Raw genomic sequence first — 23,794 nt, 5'->3', positions numbered from 1 at the left:
CTATTTTAGTAGCAAACATACACATTATGTGTTGGGTGGTTGTGACCCATGATGAAATAGGTACTGCCTTCACTGAGATGCAAACATTTGTCTTTCTTCACTAAGATACAAAATACTTCGGATGAAAAATGGACAGACTACTTTTGAGTTTTGAAAAATCTGAAATATTTCAAAGTATTTAAAAATATTTTTTAAATAAGCTTGCAACAAATGTTTTGATTTCAGTACATTTTTGAAAACATTCACTTAGTACTTTGAAAAATCTGAGAAATATTTTCTGCTCTTTGAATTTCATGCAATTCTTACAGGTTATGACCCATAATTATTTAAAAACTATAAACCATCTCTCTGTGCCTTAGACCCTGAAAGACACAAATATATACTTATATATAGACCTCCATATAGCAAATACAGATACACAAATTATTACATTCTGCTAAATAAGCCAGAAGTCAATAGCTTTGGCACTCCTGCTGAAATCTTCCCTACACACGTATGTCCTTATCTCCATGAATGAATCTATAAACACAAGCATGCCTTGTAGCTTCTCTTTGCCAGCTCTCCAGGGATTTTCTAATATTTTAAGTCAAGAATCACTATTAGCAATAAAAATGCCTCTATGGAAGGTGCTTTCCGTAACAACTTGAAGAGATTTTTATGCACACAGAAACAGCTTTCAAGATGACTGACAGGGAACTCCACAAGCAGAGTTTACAGTGAAAGCCCCACAAAACGTGGGGGCAAGTGGGACACAGGGACTCCCACATGAAGGAGGGAGTTCATAAGCCTTGGATTTGGGTAGGGAAGGACAAATATGAACTGTTTCTCTGCTCTCCTTTGAAAGAGAATAGAGACAAGAAAGTGTTAGGAGAGTGAGGTTTCCCTTTCAGCAAGATGTGGATCAGGAAGGAAAGTTTTCTGCAGAAACCAACACTCTGGTAGTATTCCAAAACCAGTAACTGGTAAGAAAATATGAAGACAGAGAGAAAAATAGGAGAATCTAATTATGGAAGTTCTCACTCCTCTATTGAGAATGAAGAGGCCATTTGCTCCCTTCTCTGACTAATAACAAACAAAAAGTGCATTCACTAGAGAGACTAGTGCAACTGAAAGCCAAGTATGGTCTTAATTAAAACTCCAAAAGTAATAAAATGGTCATTAACAATCTAGCAGTGTAAGAAAGCTAGAGCTGGGCAAATGACAATCATGCAGACCCCCTCAAAAAAATAGACACTATTAAACGCTTGGTAGTTATCTGCCACTGGCCCAATGTCACCTCACTGCAGCTTCTTCAGTCTTTCAGAATTTGCATGTGACACATTTTAGTTAGACATGCAGTTCTCAGCAGCCACTTAATTACATTAGAAAAAACATGCAGATATATAATATATATGACATCTTGTAAGATCAGAAGATATTAGATAAGTTTCTGCTTTTGAAAGAGGTACTTTTTTTAAAAAAATCTTCCTAATAAATCAGTTTGCCAAGACATCCCTTTGGGAATTCAGTGGCAGGAACATGAAACGCAGGATCAGCAAATTATTAAAATACTGATATAGTAACTCAGAGCTGAGCAACTAATGAGCTGTAAAGTTCACTTCTAAAAGCAGAACACTCATATATTAAACATGTCCACAGTATTTTCACTGTTCGTTATAAATATTAATTTAGAGTGGGAAGGTGAACTGTGCAAAATAAAACCCAATCCTGATGGATTCTGATAAGATCCTTTTAAGGATCAAGTTTCTTTGGAATAATACATAGTCACTACAGACACAGCTCTGCCAAGTTTGGTATTAAAATGCATTTTAGCACCGTGGTGAATCCTAAATTAGTTCAATGACAGATGAGCACAAGCAGACAGATGAGTTTCAATTTATCAGACAAACTGAACTGCTACTCACATTGCAAAACCACTCCAAAATTACCATAAATTAAAGCTATTTTAAATAAAGGTAAAAATATGGAAAGCTATCAATCATTCACATATGCAACACTGTTAATGAAATCCCTTCAAAGAAAACAAATGCCAAATCTTTACTGCAGGACACAATATTTTGTGTTTCATCCACCACAACATGCTCTTCCCCTCTGATGAACAAGGACACAGTTTGTAGTATTGCTAATGAGCAATATTTTTTTTTGCTAATTGCTAATTGCTAATCTACAAGTAGTTTGTAGAACTGCTAATGAGCAGAAGAAACCCACAGCATATTATGTAGGTCTCTCCTGCCCACAAACCTGCCATTCCTTTGTGATGCTCTAAGGCTCAAAGCAGGAATGAACACAACACAATAGCCTGTACTATGTAAAACAGCGAAGACATCATCAGTGCTGCAAGAGTTTCCAGAACAGGTACTTACATGTCCGTACCTATCTAAAAGCAGTAGCTGACACGATCAAATGCTTACCTTGCTTCTCCTAATCATTAGCATGCTTTGTATTTAGCAAACATGAGTATATTTGAACCTCTCTGACAATTTACTGAAGGTTGTTGTGAAGTGAAAGGTCAGTCATGGACGGAAAAAGATAGTTGGCAACCTTGTAAGGCTTGGTATTTGCATTGACTTCCAGAACTTGTTCACAAGGGAACAGATAGCTTAATAAAACATACTATCATGTGTTTCCTACGTGGAAATTAGACACTTATTCATTGGCATAATTAAACCAATAATTCTGGTAATGTAGTAGATGTGAATCCCAGTAAGTTTACCTAAGACACAGACCTATGGCAACACAAGAAGTGTCAATAAGGAACAAACCGGCACATTAAACTAGTGAATGCATTGACCTTGCAAGCAAAACCACAGAGAGAAGATGATAAAAGAAAAGGTGCAAAAGAAATTGCTTCTATATGATACTTACACAGTGAGCAGTGTAGAGAATTTAAAATACAGATAAAATCCACAGGAAAAATATTAACTATTAACAACTTCAGCTGGGAAGACTCCAAGATGAAGAAAACTATGTACCTGTGCTCCAGGCTGGGATCTTTTCCTGTGGTACACTCTCAGATGCTGGACTTTATTTTGAGCTAATAATACTACTCATATTGTCATGGTTCTTCAAACAAACAAATAAATAAGAAAACAACCACTCCGTCCTGTAGCATCAAAAAAAGACTGAAATTGTACTGCCAGTCACAAATGCTTGATTCAAAAAGGTGAAATTATTATCCTTCAGCACATGGGACATTTTAATAGTGGCTTTAAGAACATCAGATTCCTCCTGAATCCAATTACTACTTACAAGAACGAAGCTGATCTCCCTCTGATGCAAGTGTTAAAGAATTCAGTTGTTCCTCAATATACTAGCAGAACCAAAATCCAACTCTGAAGAAGACTACTCTAGCACATTTTCCTAAATGGGGAAAATCTGTCTGCACATGGATTCGGGTCGCCCTTTTCCTGGATGACTGCCTGGCTCTTTTTTCTAGTTAGATGCAATTAGGATATTCCTGTTGACAGACTATAACTCTTAACATCCAAGAGGAAATGGCAATTCCTCTTCAAGTAAAAGTATGATACTGATGTTCACAAGTAATATTTTTAAAGCATTTGTGGAAAGAGAACATTTCAAATTCCCATTAAAAACTCAATTTTACCTTAAAAACTTCTGTCACTTAAAAAAGATGATGTAGTTTTCTTTTCTCTCTCCTTCTTTTTTAGTTTTAAACTTTTTCTTAGGTATTTGCTGCACAGTAGTTTCCCTTTCTGGTTTTCATACTGTTTTGGAATGGGAACAATCTTGAGCCCCAGACCTCAAGGTCTGTTCCATGCTCATTTCATTTTTAGCTTAAAGCATATGTTAATGAAGACCAAGAAAGCATGTGCACAGTATTGCCTGTCTCTCCTTCTTGAACATATTCATATTTTTTAATATACTGCCCATGAATATATGGCCCAGGCTTCTTTACTCTCAAATCAGCGTCACTTTCATTGCTTGAATGATTTATTTCTTCTAATATCCAGGGGAACATGTAGGAAGGAAGAAAAATGTTAATAATTAAAAGTTAGATGTGAAAACTAAGAACTGTAATTCCATAAACACTCACTCCAACGAACTAAAGCTCCATCAGGCACAGCTCCTCATCCTGAACGCCCAGAGTCTCCAAGGCGGTCAGATCAATTTTTCATTTTGTAGAAACTTGAAAGCCACTATTACAAAAGGGTATCTGCGGAGCAATGCTCTTCTTTCAAATGAGAAGTTGTCAGGACAACAGGATCTGACTGCAAAGTATTTTGCAATGAACAACCTCCAGGGAAAAACGCCAGTCAGCAGTAAAGGGAATTTATGGCCAGAAGCAACACACAGAGTCACAGTTTCACTGCAACATCCATCCTGTATTGAGCACCCTTGGATCTTTGAAGTGATGAAGGGCTTGTCAGTCTTACTGGATGCCTGAGAGGAGTCATAGAATCATAATATCATGTGGGTTGGAAGACACTTTTAAAGTCCATTGAGTGCAACCCCCTGTCATGAGCACGGACATCTTCAACTAGATCAGGTTGCTCAGAGTTCCAGATAACCTGCCTCTGAATACACCCGGGGAGGAAGCATCCACTATTCCTCTAGGCAACCTGTGCCATTGTAAAAATTTTCTTTCTTATATTCTGCTCCGAATCTGCCTCCTGCAGTTTAAAACCATTACTCCTTGTCCTACTGCAACAGCCCTGCTGCAAAATCTGTCCCCATCTTTCTAATAAACCCCCTTCAAGAACTGAAAGGCTGCTATAAGGCCTACGTGGAGCTTTCTCTTCTCCAGGCTGAACAATCCCAACTCTCTCAGCCTCTCTCCATAGGCGAGGTGCTCCAGCCATCTGATCAACTTAGTGTCCCTGTTCTGGATCCACTCCAAGAGGTCCATGTCCCTCCCTCCTGTGATGAGGATTCCAGAGCTGGATGGTTGGGTCTCACCAGAGCAGAGGTAGAGAATCACCTCATTAGACCTGCAGGCCACTCTTTTGATGCAGCCCAGGACACAATGGGCTTTCTGGGCTGCGAGTGCACATTGCTGGGTCATGCCCAGCCTCTCATCCACAGCACCCTCAAGTCCTTCTTGGCAGGGCTGCTCTGAATCCCTTCATTCCCCATCCTGTACTCATACCAGGAACTGCCCACACCCAGGTACACTTGGCCTTGTTAAACCTCATGAGATTCCCATGGGCCTATGTTGGGGTTTTAGTTCTCCTCCTGTTCTTCTCTTAAAGGAATTTTCCCCATACATGTTGCCAGGGGGACTAATTACTGGGTGCTTAAGGAAAACAAAGGACCTGGCCACAGGGGGAGGGGTGCATCTCTTTCACCTGGGTTTGTGGGCAGTCAGTTCCCGGCATTTGGATGGAGAGAGAGGCTGCTTCTTCAGCTGCCTTCCTTCTACCGGAGAAACCCTGGGATCCCAAGCCCACCTTCCCTGCCCCGCTGGGGCATTCCCAGGGGATTCCCACCGCAGCTCCTGAGTTTGGATACATCTCGTCTGCCACCCAGGATTTGTGCTCATCCCTGCTGTTCCAGCCTGCTGCTCCCGAGGGTCCGGCCGGACACCGGGGCCAGCTGCCCAGGGGTGTGTGAAGCCTTTGTTCCATCCCTCCCGGGATCCCAGGGCACCAGTGCCGCGTTCTCCCTGAGCTCGCTCTGGAGCGCCCCCTGCAGCCACGGGGAACCATCGCACCTGCCCTGCTCACTGGGAGCCGCCAGCGCCTCTGCTGGCTGCAACCAGAACTGCACCCGAGGGGAAAGGGCCCGACAGCCGAGAAGGCTGGCACTGGGTTTGTGATTGTTTGCTGTTACTGCCATAGTTATTGTTGTTTGCTTGACTTGTTATACACATATAGATTTATAATAGTAAAGAACTGTTATTCCTATTTCCCATATGTTTGCCTAAAAGCCCTTGATTTCAAAATTATAATAACTCGGAGGGGAGGGGAGTTGCATCTGCCATTCCAAGGGAGGCTCCTGCCTTCCTTAGCAGACACCTGTCTTTCAAACAAAGACAGCCTATCTCAAATTCACCTAGGTCCCTCTGGATGGCATCCCATCCCTCATGCTTGTGAGCCGCACTCAGCTTGGTGTCATGTGCAAACTTGCTGAGGGTGTGTTTGCTCCTGCTGTGTCAGCTAATGGAGATATTTAACAGCACAGGTCCCAGTACAGAACCCTGAGGGATACCACTTGTCACTGATGTTTGTCTGGACCTTAAGCCATTGACCACCACCGGCTCGATGTGACCATCCAAGTAATTCCTCATCCACCAAATGAAATCCATCTCCTTCCAGTTTAGAGAAAAGGATGTTGTGGGGACCATGTGTCCTGAGGTGGTCCATAACATTATTGTATTCCATATCTATCTGCATCCAAGAATTGTTAGTCTCCTTAAGACTCAGCAGCCAGGGATCTTGTGGGGGGGAGAGGGGGTGTGCTATTGTGGGCTTTTTTTAAATCGGCCCTCCGAGGCAGCTTCTGGTCCTTTGCTGCATGGTATTTGTTTTGCGGGCTGCTTGGTCTTTGCTCAGGCAAAGGTTTTTCTTCTCTTTTTGGGACCTTGTTTTTTTTTCCTGATCTCGGAGAGAGTGCATTTAGCAGGTTTGAGCTGCCTTGGGGCGAGTTCTGCGGGTGTCTGCCGGTCGCCATGGGCGGCCCCACTAGAGCAAGCTGGTCCAAATCGACCAGCTGCCTGCTCCAAGAGAGAAGACTGCAGGAGCAGAGCCTCTCTCTTTCTGGCAGCTTTGGCTTCACAACCGCAGCCACCCATAAAGACTGCATTTTGCAATTAGAAACTGTTTCAAAGAGAATTTGCAAACTCTGCCGGCAGCAAAAAAAGTCAGAGAGTTCCTGGGCAGCCCATGCCAGCACCCACAGATGGGTCCTTTTCCCCCCATCCCACAGCCACAGTGCAGAGCACAGCAACAGCAGCAGAGCTTGTGAACAGCAGGAGGAAGTGGTGGCACACCCACATGAGCCAGCAAGTCTTCATCTGCCACTAAAACTGCTCGGTAAAGCTCCTGCCTTCCCAGGAGGGATGCAACAGCATGTTGTTCCTTTGTCCTACAAGCCCGAGGTCATGTGCCATCTCAGAAAGGGTATTTCTGGCATTTCAGGTCTCTCTTTGCTCCAGTGGGGTTGTGAGTTTTTCACAGTTTGGTATCTAGAAATTATTTACCTTTTTTTCCTTGCCTGTTGGCATTCTGTTTGTTAGTAATGTGTTATTTTTTCACTTATATCTGCTCATATCTTGTTCCTTATTGGTGGGAAGGGATTGGTTGGAATGAAGGGGGGCACATTTCAGAGTGCGCATCTCTTTAAACTGTCTCAAGCCAAGACACCATGTCAAAGGCCTTACAGATCAAAAGAGATGACACCCATAGCTCTTCCCGTGTGCTCCAATATAGCCACTCCACCACAGAGGGTCACTAGATGGGTCAGGAAGGAACTGTGTTGGTGAAGTTGTGCTGGCTGTCAGAAATCACCTCCCTTTTTGAGTAAACATATTTCAAACCACTTTTTTTCAAGTCTCTACCCTTTTCTGTAAAAGAAGTTTTACCAAAACTTACCTCTGGGTACTTCAGTTTTAAAGTTTTATGCAATTCTCGAAAACGACTGTACCGCCGAAATACTGTCCATGTCTCATCCAGGACTGTTATCTAGAACACACAATATAAAAAGAAGAAGCAGAAGTAAACCCAGACAGCACACAACACTAAAACCCATGCAGTATACAAGGTTATAAGATTAAAACGGACAATTCTTAATTGTCTTAAATCCATAAACTTTTGTAAGTTTACTTAATTTTTCTTTCATTACAGTGACAGAACTGTACTTAATAAAGAGCACTAATTGCAAAGCAAAAAACACCTGAAGGCATTTATTCCTTATTCCACAGTGGTTTGACAAGACTGTAAACACATCAAAACATCCCCAATCCCCAATCACTTCTTGGTGCAGCTATTTGGCTCTCAGCATTACAATCAGTTCCATTAATGAATAAGTAACATCCAGAATAAGTGCAGTGTAACCTCTCAATATATTCATACAAATGTATATTCTTATACGTAGATACCGAGAATTAATAATTCACATTTCTTGGACACACAGAGTTCATTACCACATAGAATGGGATTCCACTTTGTAGGGTAAAATATTATACCAGCTTTCAGTAGAAGATATTCCTTTAAGACACTCTTGGTCTGTGTCTTCAATATGGTGATGAACATCCAATTTATACAGGAAGTTTTCTTAAAATCAACATAATTACTCCTGTGAATAGAGTGCATAACAACAGGAGCAAAGAGAGAGGGCAAACAAACCTTAACATCAGTTATTCACAAAGTTCTCACTAGAACTGAGATACCAAACATAATCTGAAATTAGGTGAAATTAAGGACATTTCTAAGTGGGTCATAAAAGTGTGGTAACTAGAGCATTTGATTTTACTGTAGTCTCTGTGCAGCTCTGGTGATCCAAGGCTATCAAGAAGCCAAGTTGCAGAGTGAGTGAACATTATTCTACACTGACTAGCAAAGATGGAGAGAGCCAACTGCCATTGCTTAAAACTGAACACTGCTGCTTTTTGAATGAAATTGGCCTAATATGTGGCATTACCCCTGTCTAGCTATGATTTTATGCAGGAAGATAAAAAATAAGCAATTTCACAAAACACATTTCACAAAGACACAGGCTTTTTAATCTTAAAGTGATTCCTAAAATTAACAAGTAGTTCTCTCACAACTGAGTGTATCAAAAAGTTATGGAGGCAAAGAAAGTTGCAATGGAGTAGGATAACTGAGTAAGAGAAACAGAAATCAGAGCAACAAAGCCAGAGGAAACCAGTGTCCAAGCACCAATGCTACCCCATGCTTGCAACAAACTTATCTCTGGTCCACCCTTCTCCATCCCTGCTGCCTTTGCTGCTGTATACAGAACACGGAAACTAGGAGAAGTGTTTTGAAAACCAGAAATTACTGCATGTTTTATGACAAGAGGAATGAGATTTGGGGTGGGCTTTTTCCTATTTTTACCTTAATTTTAAACTTAAGATGAAAGCAAACAAAACCAGCCTGCTCAAAACTTTTCACAAACATTGTAACATAGGTTCTTGTAGCATGTCACCACAATTAAAACTCATTATTTCTTAAAAAATTTGTCTCATATCACCAGTAAGCTTCACTGCTAACTAGGAGTCATCATCCCTGAAAGTGTTCAAAAAAGGGTGGATATGGCACTTGAGGATGTGGTTTAATGGTGAACATGTCGGTGCTGCTGGGTTGACATTTGGACTTGATGATCTTAAATGTTTTTTCTAACCTTCACAATTCTGTCATTTTAGGACACCTGCACAATGGATGATATTCCCTCAACATATTGTTAACAGTGTCTCAAACTTTATAACTCGGGTTGAACAGATTCAACATTCATAGGCAGGTTTAACTGAAAAAAATGAATAACTGTTCAGGAATACACGTTACACTGATCTTGATTAACCAATTAACCATCCTGTTCTGAATAATTAAGGCAGAGGACTGGTGATTTCAAAGTTCCAGTAGACAATGGTCAAGTGTAATAGCTAATCATAAAACAAAGACGTTACATATTGCTGCCTTCTTCTTGCTTTAAGTCTGTCTTTTAATATTAGGAGTTGTGAAAATTTGCTGTGATAATTTCATTTGTATATAATCTTTATTCGAAAGGGACCCCTTTTTTCCCAGGGGTTTTCACACAAGGAGGAGCAACCTAGCACAAAGCATGCTGGACTCCTCCAGCCACACAGCCTGGGGAAGAGCAGGCATGTAATGTTGGCTGTGCATTTGACAGCTGTCTAGGTCATAGGGTGGCACCAAACTTACCCAAATCAAAATGCCTGTGGCCAATTATTTATTAGCTTTCTTCTACAAAGTTTAGTAACGTATTAGAGATGGACAGGAAGGAAAATGGCAAAGCCATGCATCTGTGCTGCTTGAGAACTGTTTTTTTGGTGGCTGGGTTTGACCTGACTTGGTCTGTGTCATCCTCTTTGTTCACTTTGCTTTGTTTACTTTCCAAATTCTTGTAATGAGACTAGCAGGTAATAGCAACATTTTATTGTTGTTACAGCTGGTACTATTGAAAAACTAATTTCAATACTAAACAAAGTCTTAACTGGCCCCCAAAGCACAGCAATAATGTTATTAGGACAGATAGAATTAAACTCCACTTGTATAAAGAGAATTACATTGCACCTGGCATAGCAATAGCATTTTTAGAACAGGGACTTTTATTCCTACAACTGATCCAACAAGTTTGGGTTGGGATTATTTTCCCCCATTTAAAAAAAACTGTATGACAGACTATACACTCTGTAGGAATGGGACATATGCAGATGTTTTGAACAACAAATAAAGCAATTTTGAAAAGCCCTTTACTTTTTACATAATTTGCTAATACAGTTAAAAGAACTTCTGAACTTCTGTTCTTCTTAAAAGCACAGTTCTTAAGAACAAAAACCATATGGTTAAGTACATCTGCAAGACAGATTTTGGAATATTCTTATCTAGGCACTGCTGTGATCCCAGACGTGCTTCAGAATTGTGGGTTGTTTTGTTTTTCTCATTCAAAGGCACAATTTCCTAGTAAAACCTATAAATCTGAACAGAGATATTACAGTTCTGTCTCTTTATCTTTTCTTATCATGATGACTGAGAGAAAATAACCTAGGAGGCATTTTCAATTGATTCCACTGTAAAGCACATCACAGAACTTGTCCTCTTTCTGCCCCATAGCAACAGAAGTAAAACCATGACTGGGGGAGAAAAAAGCAGTATTCCACCTGATTCTGAAAGAGATTAGAAAAAAACAGGAAATGCCGAATTTCTTTATCTGGGCCAGTTAAACTGTCTACAGTCATCATGAGAACTCATATTTCTTCAAATGGACCTTTTTGAAACTGTTTCTCACACTATGAAAACAGCATCTGAAAAGCTAGAAATTTTCTAAAAATTTCTTATAACCTTTTTCTATTTATTATTGAAGGCATTAATCTGATAAGGTTGACAGAATATTAGACTTTTTACTAATTTAGGCAGTTATGGGGCACACATCATTTTCTTAAAGAACTACTTATCAATGAGAACTGCCTCTGCTTTACTCCCATTCTGCAACAGTTCATCAAACTCAGAAAGAAATTTAAACTAGAAATGCGGACCTTTTGAGCAGATCCAACACAGCATCTGGCTGTACAGAAATGCAACTGGATCTTTAGGAAAGCACTGCTTTAGGGTGCATCTGCCTGCAATGAGGGAAAGCTGAGTAAGAATGAGAAGCCTTATCTACAACTTCCACTATTGACAGAGGATCCCTGCAGGGTTGTGATTGATTCCAGACTTTGTTTCCATCACTTGCTCTCGACCCTGTGTGTCTTTATGAGAGCTGGAGTTCCACCTTCCCTGTCGCCTTGCTGCTACTTCTGCCATTCATAGGTACTGTCTGCAACCATCAGCACTGTCTGTAACAGATGCCACTGGTTTTATTGATGCAAAATCTCTTCCCACACACTGTTTCTAGCATAGCCTTGTCTGAATATCCTGCATATGAAAGGATATGAAAAAACATGAAAGGAAGGGGATAATACAGGAATAGTTCTCCGGCATTCTAATTCAGCTCTAACATAAGTACGTTTAGACCTGATTAAGCTATTATTGTTTCATCATGTCTTTAAAGACAACACATAAAACTGTCACTCAAATAGAAGCTTTTTTGGAAATGCATCAATTCATACAGAATACTTGATAGCAGACTAGCACAAACAGCTCCGTGACATATTCCTGCTGCAAAAGCAGGTGCTGTCTTAGCCCTAATAAAGTATCAGTTTCTTCCTGTTTTGAATTCTCTCCAGTCAGTTCTTGTGGGACTCACTCTACATCTTTAATTAGGATCTGTATCCAGTGGAAGAGCCTGAGTGGACAGAATATCTTGCTGGCCTGTTCCCATACATATCTATATCGACAAGATGCTGGACCTCCACTAGAAGAAAATATTGTTGGATAGTATGTTAGGGTTGAAAGACTTATGAACTGACCATGACGCTGCCAAGGAAAGTGGAACTCATTCTCTCTCTTCTGGCATATAAACAAAATAATCTTTACTACTGTTTGTCACAAGAAGAAATTTATATATTTGCTATATACAGAAATTTATTATATCTGTTCCTCTGTACAACAATTTGCAGGATTTAACTACAAACACAATTACTAGAAACATCTGTTGAAGAAAATACCTCTGAGATACCTAAGAGTCACAGTTTTGGGGACAGTCTTAAAATTCAACTCAATCATCACTTGTCACTTCGTCAGGTTCCAAAGTGCTATGACATGCAGATAGGTCAGCTACCCATTCTCCTGAAAGCAAGAACAACCTTGCTGAAGAAAGCTTATCTGGGACCTAGCAAAGGAAATGAGATTAACAACGCCTCAGTCTTTTCCCATAACTCACATACATTTCAGACGATCTGAAAATAAACTTGAACTAAGTGAAGTAAGGCTGAAATCAGGAATTATTTTGACAGCTGACTTGGTATTCTGACCCACGAGGAAGAGATAAAATGAATAGGTACATGTTCTCCCCCGCTCTGCCACATATTCCTGATTTTTAAGGCAAAAAAAAATACAAACCCACTATTCCATGTGTTCTAATTTTCTACAGAATAACTGTAGGAGCTTCTGAAGATTAATACAGATCAAAGTAGAGCTGGGAGCTCTGCAGGGAAAAGGTTTAAAATAGAAAAGTTTGTGGAAGGTCTGTGGATTGTAGCGTGGAGCTAAATCCTGACTACAGCAGAAGCAATCCACTGTGAAACAGAGACCTGGAGGGAAAGGAAAAAGCATTAACGGTTGATTGATTCATGTGAAGGAATGACTATAAGAAACATCACCAAAACTGTCAAACTGCACATACTCGTTCAACTGCTCCTTCATGCTAAGATCTTGTAGAGGCTTACATGGGTTTTACCGATGAAGAGAGAATACTTGGAAAAGAAATCCATCGACATATTCAGAACAGAAGCTACCTTTTTACTTTAAACATCTTCACTAACCATTACCTAGCCTAGTAAATCCCATGTGCTGAAAATTACTGGTGAGTAGAAGAGTCCTCGGGGAAGTTTCATGTGCACTTAATCATCTCAGCATCTCCCTGGCTCTGAGCTTTCACTAGCCCCAAGAAAATCAAAGTTCAACAGGCAAAAGGAGGTATTCCATCCACAAATGGTGTGGTATATTTTAAAATGAAAATTTAATTAGCACAAACAAAGCTAAGACTTCCCATCTTAATAAAAACCTTTTCAAAAGAGAGCACAGTTCAAAAATGGTCCTTCACACTGTGAGGAAGGTCACTCCTCCACCTCACAACAGCTAACAAAGCATCTGGCAGCACATTCAGTAAAGGAGGCTGCCAGCTCTGTCTCTGATGCCATATACATCAGTTATGCTCCATGTCCACACACACTGAGAACACATTTCCAATTAGACTTTAGATCTTGCTTTGAAAAAACACTGGCTGCGTACCAGACGAAACAAAATTAATATGCTTTTTCCTGTGCAGAAAATCAACTGAGAAAACCACTAGAATGGAGAGGAAGCAGACAGGAGTTTGGAGAAGCAACACCTTGGAAATGGCAGAGTGGGAAGAATCAGAACAACACAGAGAGCCTGAAAGGAAGCAAGCCTTTGTCATGAGTATGTGCAAAATACTTTAATTATGCTTTCATGCTTTCATTATTTCAGGTAAATATTTCAAGGTTGTTTTTTTTTCTATAGCCGACACTTGCATCTCAATAAAGGGCTTTCCTATAACCAATATGCATTTAATCCTCATCTCTGGAACTCTTCAAATTGAACTGACATTGGCTCTGGAACTGCTCACCCCAAGAGTCTGGTCACTAGCCTCCTCTATACAATCAATCCACTTGGAAAATACTTGTCTTTATAGTGTCCTATACTGTGCATTCTTCTCACCACCTCTCTTATTTAACAGTATGGAGACCAGTTATGTAACAGAAGGAGAACCAAAAATTGCACTTAATGGAACAAAAACATTAAAGAAAAGCAACTGATAAGCACTTACCTTTATTTCAAACTCATAGTGTTCATCCTTTCCCTGCCCACACAGGACATACCGTGGAATACTAATTTTAATTGGGTCCTTTAGGTTGTCTGGATTTGCTCCCAGTGAACGACAGACCATCCGCTTTCATGTACATACCAAATAGGGAGAACAAAGGAAAACCAAAATCACTACATAAGGAAAAAAAGAAAAGAACTTCACTGAAAATGAGAAAGTGTTCTTGGCCAGAGAAGCAGGAAAAGAGGAGGCAGAAAGTACTTCTAAAATGAAGGAGTTCTTTGAAAAAAAAAGTGGATCTTGTTTTATAAGCAAGCCCTAACATTTTTTTATGCATACAAAAGTTAAGGTGAAGTGTATTAAAAAACATTCCTTTATTTGAAAAGGCATTTTCAGCTTAGATATCAAAAACAAGGGAAAGCAGAAGACTTTTTATTACCTCCCTTTAAAAAAAATAAGTGTATTAATCAAGCTTTCATAGTTAACTCTAATTTTTATACGTCTCTTTCTTTTATAACAAACGTTCACAATATCATGCAAAGCTGCAGGGGTCTAGGAAATTCAGAAAGCTCTTACACTTTAAAAATTCAGACTCATTTTATAATTAAATAAGCAATCCACTGTCAAAACAGTTTCCTACTATTTTTTTCAATCATATCTGAGTCTTAGAAAACTCAACTATGAAAAATTTGCACAGTCTGGACAAAATAATATAAAAAGTTATTTGCAATGAGGGCCCATTCATCTGACAGCCAGATGGAATCTGTAACTCTGAAATTATGTAAAAAATAAAATATTTTTGCAACTGAAAAGATTAATGCTTTGCAGCCACTATGTCCAAAAGTAGCATAAGCATTTAGAGTGAAAAAGTACAGAAACTGCCTTTAAGGAATTTCTCTACTTGCTCCATTGAACATACTTGGTCTGAAAACCTTAATGAACTGGCACTTAAAAAAATAACAGCAGCATAACAAATATAAGTCAACAACAAAAAAGATTGAAGAACTATCACTTCTAAGTTATGACTATGTTATATATTTGTATTTAGCACTGCTATCCATCACTTGAGCTGTAACTGTATTCTCAACATTCATCTTCTTTGTAGCAACTCCTGATGATTTCCAGGACATATAAGACTGTGTAGGAGTTGGAGAAGAATTTGAAACTCATGCATAAACACCTCTGCCTGTTACAGAGAGCCTTTTGACATCATCATTGCTCTCAAGAAGAGGAGGATGTTATTTCATTGCCAGTCAATTATAAATGACAATGGAACTTCCCTTAACATTAGCATTAAAAAAGAGTGAAAAAGAAAAACCAAAGAAAGCGAATTTTTGTTCCACTGACTTTATCTAGAGTATATTTAACACAAACTTTTTTTTTTTTTTTTTAAGAAACCATAAAAAAGTTTATGTTTAAATGGAAAAATATTTTGAGCGATCTTTGTTTCCACAACAAATATTGTCTCCTGTCCATTTTGGTCTTCTGTTATTACTCCCCACATTACTGGATTTTCAGCTAAAACTCATTTCTGGAGCATTGAAATGTAAGCTGTTCTTTCCTTGGGGGAAAAGAGGAGTTCACTGCCCTGAAAACAACATCATCTGCTTTAAAACAGCAATAAAACCATAAAGCCACTCATGAAGCCACCTCTGTCAACATGTAATTTATTGGCAGTCATTTTCAGAGAACTATTACAAACACCTAATAGAGAGGAAAACAATCTCAAACACAGTGTTGTGGAAAACGCGCCCTAATACATGAAATAATGCTTTGATAGTCATAAACAATGATTTATATGTTTACTTTAAATAGTAAAAACAGTAGAAATATTAGAATAAAATATACTGCTATGAAGTTCCTTTTCATAAAAGTGCAGCGTATTCATTGAGTTAGATTTTTAAAAAAGCACAGAAAAGGAAAACTGTTATTGGGAAACACAAGATGCACAAACATTTAACTTTGGAGTATAATCAGAAAAGAAATTGGTTGCAGAGATTGTTTTCCTTTAACAGCCTTGATCAAGACAGCCCTCTCAGACAGTGCCACTCAATGCTGACTTTGGGCAAGGCCCAGAAGAAATGCCTTAATGATGTCAATGAGGGAGCCACTCCTGAGCAGGACTGACATGAAGATATTACTCTGTCTACTCATTTGTGTGCACATTCTTTGTTAAAAAACCCGCACAACACCTCAAAATAATGTGACACATCTTGCTCATTTTTGGCTTCCTTAAGGAAGTAGAAATGTAACAATAAAAACCCCCATAATTCTCTATCCAAACAAGTGTTCATCCCTCCAGACATAACTTCCCTACCCAATGCAAGGTATTTCTTTTTAAATCCCATGTGAGTTACATTATTGTGTCCTAACATATGGTAAAAACAAATGGGAAATGTTCTTATACTAGCAGAGAGACTGAAGTCTAACTCTGTTTAGTATATTTCACCTCTGCTGGCAATATGCTTACAGAATTTAGAATTTCAGATTAGATACCACCGGTTTTTTCTGCCAAGAATCATCTTCCTCAAACAAGGCATATGGCATATTCAAGCAACAGGATTCAAAAGATATTCAGTTCCCCTTACAAGTGAAGAAACAAAAGAGAGGAGACAACACCTTATTGATTTTTTGAACATCTGACATGGGTAACAGGTAAAATACTCCTAAGCTAGAAGAAAGCCTTGACTAATGGAAATCTTCTACTAATGTCCAATAGCTACATTTTTTCTTGGGATGTAGTAACAAAAAGACTGTAAGAGATGCAATCTCACGGCATCAACAACCCCATCAGTAAGCAAGCAAAGGATGATGAAAGTAAGGCCAAGCACATTACATGGACAGAACTCTAGAGTTAAACTCACTCCATCAGTCAGGCAGTGTCCCCAGTTGTCAACTACCTAGTTAGAGGATGAGAAACATGCACACAGATGATAGACCCCAAAACATCTGTCTTGCCACAGTAGCATGACCAAAGGTTGAAATGCTATTTAAAGCACAACTCCTTTTGCACTTGTGACAAATTTTGATAAGAAAGTGCAATAAATCTTAAATGTAAAACTCTGAAGCAGAAGAGAATTGTCAATGCTAATATTCCCAAAACTGCATGTATAAAAGCTGTAAACATCTGTAGTATTAAGAGCATACAATGAAAATAAAATTTTAAAAATCTGCAGATGTTTTGAAATATTGAGATCAAGGGAATGAAGTAAATGAGGAGCATGAAAACAAAGATAATCAAAAAGATTAAGGAAAAGATAATTGAGGAGGAATAGAGAAGACATTAATGAAGATAGATAGTATCTTCAGAAAACACAGCCAAAATGGAAATCAGAAGACAGAGCTGTAATTACAGTTTTCATCCACCTACCATATAACAGAGAAACATTTAATTTCCTCACTTTCCTAAGGAATTGTATGTACAGCATATCAGAGATGCACAAAATACAAGCGCTCAAGTAATAATTATTATTGCTTAGATGTGTGTACACAGTCTGTGGTACTCCCTTAGAGCTCAAATGTCCCTTTTCTTTACTGATTGAAAAAAGGGGAGGGGGGAAGGGGTTTATCAATATTTATTAGTCTTTTATTTTGAATGTATCTCAACGTATTTGGATTTCAACATTTAGTCAAATGCATAATTAGCCAAATGGCTTCTTCACTTGAACTGAATGTTAATTTCCAGATTTCTGAAGGGATATGCAAACTGCTTTGAAGAATTGATGGGATGACTGTCAGCTGAGTATTTTTTTCTTTTTCATGGTATTTAGAAAAACCAATTCCTAAATCAGGTCCAACCTTGCTCCTTCTAGAAAACACAAGCTTAGTTTTTGTGCAATTCTCTTTGTCTGGCAAAACTGCACAACGGATACCATTCAAACTATAGAACCAAAGGCTGTCAAATTGTGATCGCTGGCATGAAGCATCCAAAATGTTAGGTGCAAAAAAAGACATTATTTTCCTTTAAGAGGCCTATATGAGTAGTTGTAAGAACAAGACTCCTATACACCGTCTGCTTAGCACAGTCTACTTTCACTGATGTATACAGCAGTACAAGAATGTCACCTAATGAAGGTTTAATACTTCCCATATTTTAATGGAGTAGGTAAACCAGATCAGCTAACTCAGTTTGCAATTTACAGGACAATCATACTGCATTTGAAAAAACTAATTCATTCATATCTGATGAGATATATTGATGAAATCTGCATCAAACCATCTTTCAAGAGCTGGTGAGTTAAATAAACATCATCATTCACTGTAATAATCAAACTTCTCATTATGTCACTGCAAATTCTTTGAGTGAAGTGTTTGTTATAGGTAAATACTGTGAGTAAACCATCTTCAGCAGAACACAGAAGTCGAATATTCGGTCCAGCAAAGTCAACTTGAATCTCCTTTATAGTGCCAACAGGAACCTCATGAAACACTGCCAAGGAATTCTGGCAGGTGCCTTGTTTGGCTGACAAAACAACAACGTACAGAATGGAACTGAACAAAAGCAAGCAAGCAGGTTCTGGATCTGGTTTTCTGCAACTGCCAACAGCGAGCCAACAGATACCTTTCAACTCCTCCATCCTACCAGAAATTTGAGGTAAAGCACACATGAAAAATTCCAGTAGTTCTTCCGGAGAATAGACCTGAAGTTTCAAAAAGACATCAGGAAAATGCCTGATGTCAGATGTTCAAATAATAAATAAGTTCTGTCTTAACACAAAACAGTTTTCTAGCTCTGTTCTTCCAACGCCATGCAAATTCTTCAGGGGGCTTTCTCACAAAGGCATCAGAGATCTCCATGCTTATGCACATTGTGACAGCCTCTTGCACAGGGGATTCAGTCATTTTCAGTATGAGCTTTGGCACCATCAGTAGGGCGGGATATGTCTTGATTCATACCTGACTTGAGGAACACATTTACTTGCAAGTTTCTTATAAATGCCAGGTTTTTTATTAATGATACTGCTTGAGCACATCTCTCACTTCTGTCACATGAACTTCTCAACTCCTTAATTTGTTTAGAAACCACTGCACTGCTGAGCAGCTGACTATTGGTATATTTGTAAAAGCAGGAAAGCTTACTGAAAAGATATCCCAAACTGGAAGCATGTTCTCATCTGACATCAAAACAAGAAGCTATTGACTTAAAAGAAACCAAATCAGAGGCACTGTGTGTTGGAAGATGAGAATTACTATACTGGTCTTCAACTATCGGGTGCACTGTGTTTAATGGGCTGTTCATTGTAAGTTTTTGTTTCAGAATGCACAATAGACTGAGAAAAGAGAAGACATGATATGCTAAAGCTGGTTTGCTCATTAGCACCCATTAAGGATCCTGCAGGAGACAGCTGTTTCAAGTGGAAACAATCAGATTAAGTTCTTGAGCTGTCACAATCTGGAGAAGTAATTATTTTATCATCAAAATGACTGAAATTTTCAACCTTGCAAAGTGAATAAGCCATGCTATTAAAGTCAGAACTATGTAAAGAAGTAGATAAAACTTTCTGATACGGAACATTCTTACTCTTGAAAGTATTAGTACTTTTAGAGTGAATTAAACTACTTTTAATGTCACAATGACAAGCAAAGCTCTCCTGTTCTGAGTTACTCCTTTCATTCTGAAATGCCTTCTCTGATGTACATGGGGAGAAGAATCTTCCAGAACTGGAAAATAAATTCACCATCTCCGTATATGCCTTCTGTCTCTTATGGTCTCTTAGTCCTGCATTTTCTCCACCCAACTCAGAAGCACAATTGCCATCTTTAGACAAATGGAAAGCCATAGTGTGGCTGCCACTTCTGACTTTTCTGTTAAAAACTCCAAAAGAAGAAGATTAAAATGTCTTTGTAAAATCTTCCAACCTGAACATTTCTTAAACTGAGGATTGATTTTGATTAGATTTATGTAACCATTCAAAATCAGTACAATCTGTCAAAATGAGAGAGAGAAATCCCAACAGAAGTGATTGAGATCTGGTTAAGGAATACTTGATCTTTTCAACCCACCCCTGCTTTTTCGTTGCACAGTATCCATTTCACTTGGTTTATATTTGCTTTACTCAAAAACCCCAGGAAAGTCAACAGGCAATGCAGAAACTTGTAAGCCCTTTATATTTTACCCACACATGCACAAAAAAGTAATCCCATACTAGTCAAGAGAGCGCAAAAAGTACAACACAGCTTAAAAATGACAGTGTAGAAGTCAAAAAAAGTCCAAATTTGAGGTGTTGCAGCCCTCCTATTGTTACAGTTTAAATCCATGAAGCTATTTAGGATTTACTCACCAAGACAATAACTGTGTTTCAAGCAACAGTTAGACAACTATATATGGTGGGAGGGGTCTAAGCCTCAGTTTAAAAATACATAAATACATGTACGCATCCTTCAGGACACACACAACTTGCCTGGTTCTTCTTGCTAACTTATAGACACCCTTACAGCAGTTCATTGTTAGTCAAAAATGTTATGTGTATTCTGAATTCAGAAAATCTCTGCTCATTAAATGCTTTTCTCCTCTAAAAATAATGAACGGGATACTGTTCCAAATTAAGAATCATGGCAAAACAATGAAGAAAGATCAACCCTAACACCACATCTTTCAAACAAGGGAAAGCTAGGTCCAATCTGAAACAAAATCACTTTGATTCCAGCTGGTAAGATGCACTGCCATCTCTGTTAGCCATTAATCTTGCTGTGAATTCAGAATTCTAATTATGCAGCTAAACATTAAGAAGTGTAATTACAGGGCATGCCATAATTTAAGACAACCATTTCATTCTGACAAATTATGACCTACCTCATACTTCAACTTGCGTTGAATAGTGCTGTTATTACACCTCTCATTATCCTAAGCACAAAAAAGGTACAGGAGGTTATTAAAAAGTGCCTTTCTTGTATAAGGCAATTAAAAGTATTCAGAGGAAGAGACATTCTTTATAATAGATGAAAATAACAATCAATATTTATTAAACCACTGACTTAGAAGTCAATCAACCCATTCTTTCGATCAATTAGGTCATCAGTTGTTGAATAGGCACTTGTTTGCAAGTATGAAATTCCATCCAGAAGAACATTAATTTTCATCAACTTAATTTTTCTGATGTAAAATGAAGATTATATTTTATGTGGAAACTTCTTTATTGCCATTTACACACTCCTTCCTCCCAAAAAAACCCCCCCAGAATACAACACTAAAATGCCACTGGAAATAAAAATATTATTAAAATTTAAAAACTGATATCATACCTCATTTACTGTTTCTATTTTTTGGTGAATTAAAAGCAAGTAAACACAGAAAAACATGAAAATTACTGAACAACAAAACCAAATCAGTGGTTAGACATGGTCCATTGAAGGTTAGGATCTCCCACCCATTTCTGCTCACCTTGAAACTTTCTGTAGACCAGGACGCACTAACATCATTATCCTCAGCTTTAGGATGAATATTCTGAAGCCTCCTCTGCACTTCTTCTTCAATAAAGGCATTTATCCTTTAAGATACAGAAAAGTGTGTGTGCATGTATGGGAAAAAAGTGTATTTTTACATAAAAATCAAGATAGACTGACTAAAAGGCTCTTTGAAATGCTTTTAACCCTAAGTAATGCACAGCTCTTAATTGGCAGGCTTAATGTTAGACCAGCTGTATCCCTCCTTAAGGAAGGAACACTGACTTTTGAGCGAGTGTTCATCTAACAGGCAAAGGTTAACAATTTGTTATCAATTAGACGAATTACTTGCTATGAGTGCAGCTCTACACACAAGAGGCAGTGAGGGTACGAGTGACGAAGATGTAAGAAGGCTGGGGCTGCATCTTCTGTAACTTAACAGTTTGCTTTCATTGCTGCTGCAATATCAGCAACCCCAAAGGTTTCATCTTCAAACAGAAGGAATGTTCCAAGAGCTGATACTAACAACTGCCATGTGTAAGTATAACAAGGGCAGAGATTAAGGATTTTAGTGATGTAAGGCAGCTGCCCTATTAAAAAAGGTTTAAGACAATTTAATTTACTTTGTTGCCTTAAGCATATATGAAGCAAAACCATATAGACAAGTAACTGTGAAGTCAAAAATGATTTAAATACCTTTCATCCTACAGTTTCCTAACCCTGTACTCTAAAACAAACTGGTACAACAGATGAGGCTATTGGTTATTTACAGCAGAATACAACACATAAATTTTACTTCCAGACCAGTCTTTCAGTACAATCATACTATTTAAATCAAATCCAACCCTGGCAGAATGGTCTTTCAAAATATTTCTTTTCTAAAGCTATTGTTTGCATTCCATTTCAGGAATGCAAGTTACCTACCTATCATCAACCAGTGGTGGCTGTGGCTTTGTTGGGCTGGTAGGGGAAGTGCTATGGGAGAGTCTCTCATCTAATACTCCATGGTTTCCTTTCTGAGCTCCATCACCCTCGTATATTTTTTGCTTCAGCTGCTGAATTTCCAGGTCCAGGCTATAAAGAGATCTTAACATGTAATTTGCTTTGGTTTAGAGTTGATTCATATAGTTCTGATGGGAAGTAATGTGCCTACACTAGCATACATGTACATAAGATTGTAGGTACTGATATTTATGAAGGTTTAAAATCACAATTGTTCTTTAAGCATATTTAGACAGGAAAATAGAGACAGCTCAAAACCACATTCCAACAGTAGTATTAAGTCGAATAAAACAACTTCAATAACTTCCATCGCAGGAGGTATCTAAATCTGTACATTAAATATTAACTCCTAAGACCTAACCTATCTATTAGAATCACTTGAATAAATTCTCATTTTTACAGAACTCTACCAATGACCTCAGGTATTATCTTTGCATGTGAAATAAATGAAGAAACAAATGGAAAAAAAAATTAAAAAGTCAAAATACAGCACTAATACAAAAAAACCTCAAAGACAACATAAAACACTGATGTGGCAGAACTTCTCTATAAGAAAATCTTTAAATTGTGTACTACACATATACATTTTCCAGTTGTTCCATCTGTATGTATGTTTTTGAAAATTCACTTACAAAATAAAACATCTAGTACTTATTGTATATATACAGATAAGAAATCATCTTTTGAAACCTCCTTGCTTTCTTTAACAAATAAATTTAATTCCACCCAGATTTATGCACAGAATACAATATGTAAAATTGGGTACTGTGTTTCTGACTAAAAATATCTGAGGCATTTTGTATGAAATAAGAAGCACTTATTGCAATATTCATCACTTACTCAAATTAAATTATAACAAAGTAATCTGCAGAACACCCTCTTCACTTGTAATGTAGCTGAGATTAGATTAGTAACACAGTAATAATCTTCCCCGTTTTCATTACAATTTTTGTCTCTAAAGGTATTTATTTTTCTAGAGGCTACTTAGAAATCAAATAATAAAAGAAAATAAGTTCTTGCAAAAACAGGAGAAACTATGCAAAGCTGGGATTCTACAAGTTCTGCTACAATTGTGCATATCTAAATTGAAGTGCAATTCTATATTCCATCCTGGGGGTTAAATGAGAAAATTAGAGAGATGATGAATGTTGAAGCTTTTTAGGCTGACTTGTTACTTCAGTTTTAGAGTACTTCTGCAGCACTGCCAGAAGCAATCTATTTCTTTTGATTAGCAGCACAGCAATCTTGCGTCCTGAGGGTAAGTGAATGAAAGATGGCTGATGTATACAGGAAAGTGTTTGCATCCATGGAAAATCAATTTAAC

The 23,794-nt window shown here is 38.2% G+C and overlaps 1 protein-coding gene and 1 pseudogene across 1 annotated transcript in view; both read right to left on the bottom strand.

The window, feature by feature from the left end:
* KIF16B (kinesin family member 16B) overlaps positions 1–23,794 on the bottom strand; it is a 171,806-nt gene that overhangs the window by 53,050 nt on the left and 94,962 nt on the right. Inside the window, 5 exon segments of the mRNA XM_032103634.1 lie at positions 7,551–7,640; positions 14,089–14,211; positions 20,879–20,929; positions 21,467–21,572; positions 22,393–22,542. Coding sequence (XP_031959525.1) covers positions 7,551–7,640; positions 14,089–14,211; positions 20,879–20,929; positions 21,467–21,572; positions 22,393–22,542 — 520 coding nt within the window.
* LOC116441575 lies at positions 14,291–20,866 on the bottom strand (annotated as a pseudogene).

Source organism: Corvus moneduloides, chromosome 3 (assembly GCF_009650955.1).
Source record: "Corvus moneduloides isolate bCorMon1 chromosome 3, bCorMon1.pri, whole genome shotgun sequence".
Taxonomy (NCBI): Eukaryota; Metazoa; Chordata; class Aves; order Passeriformes; family Corvidae; genus Corvus; species Corvus moneduloides.
This window is presented reverse-complemented; position numbering and strand designations above follow the sequence as displayed.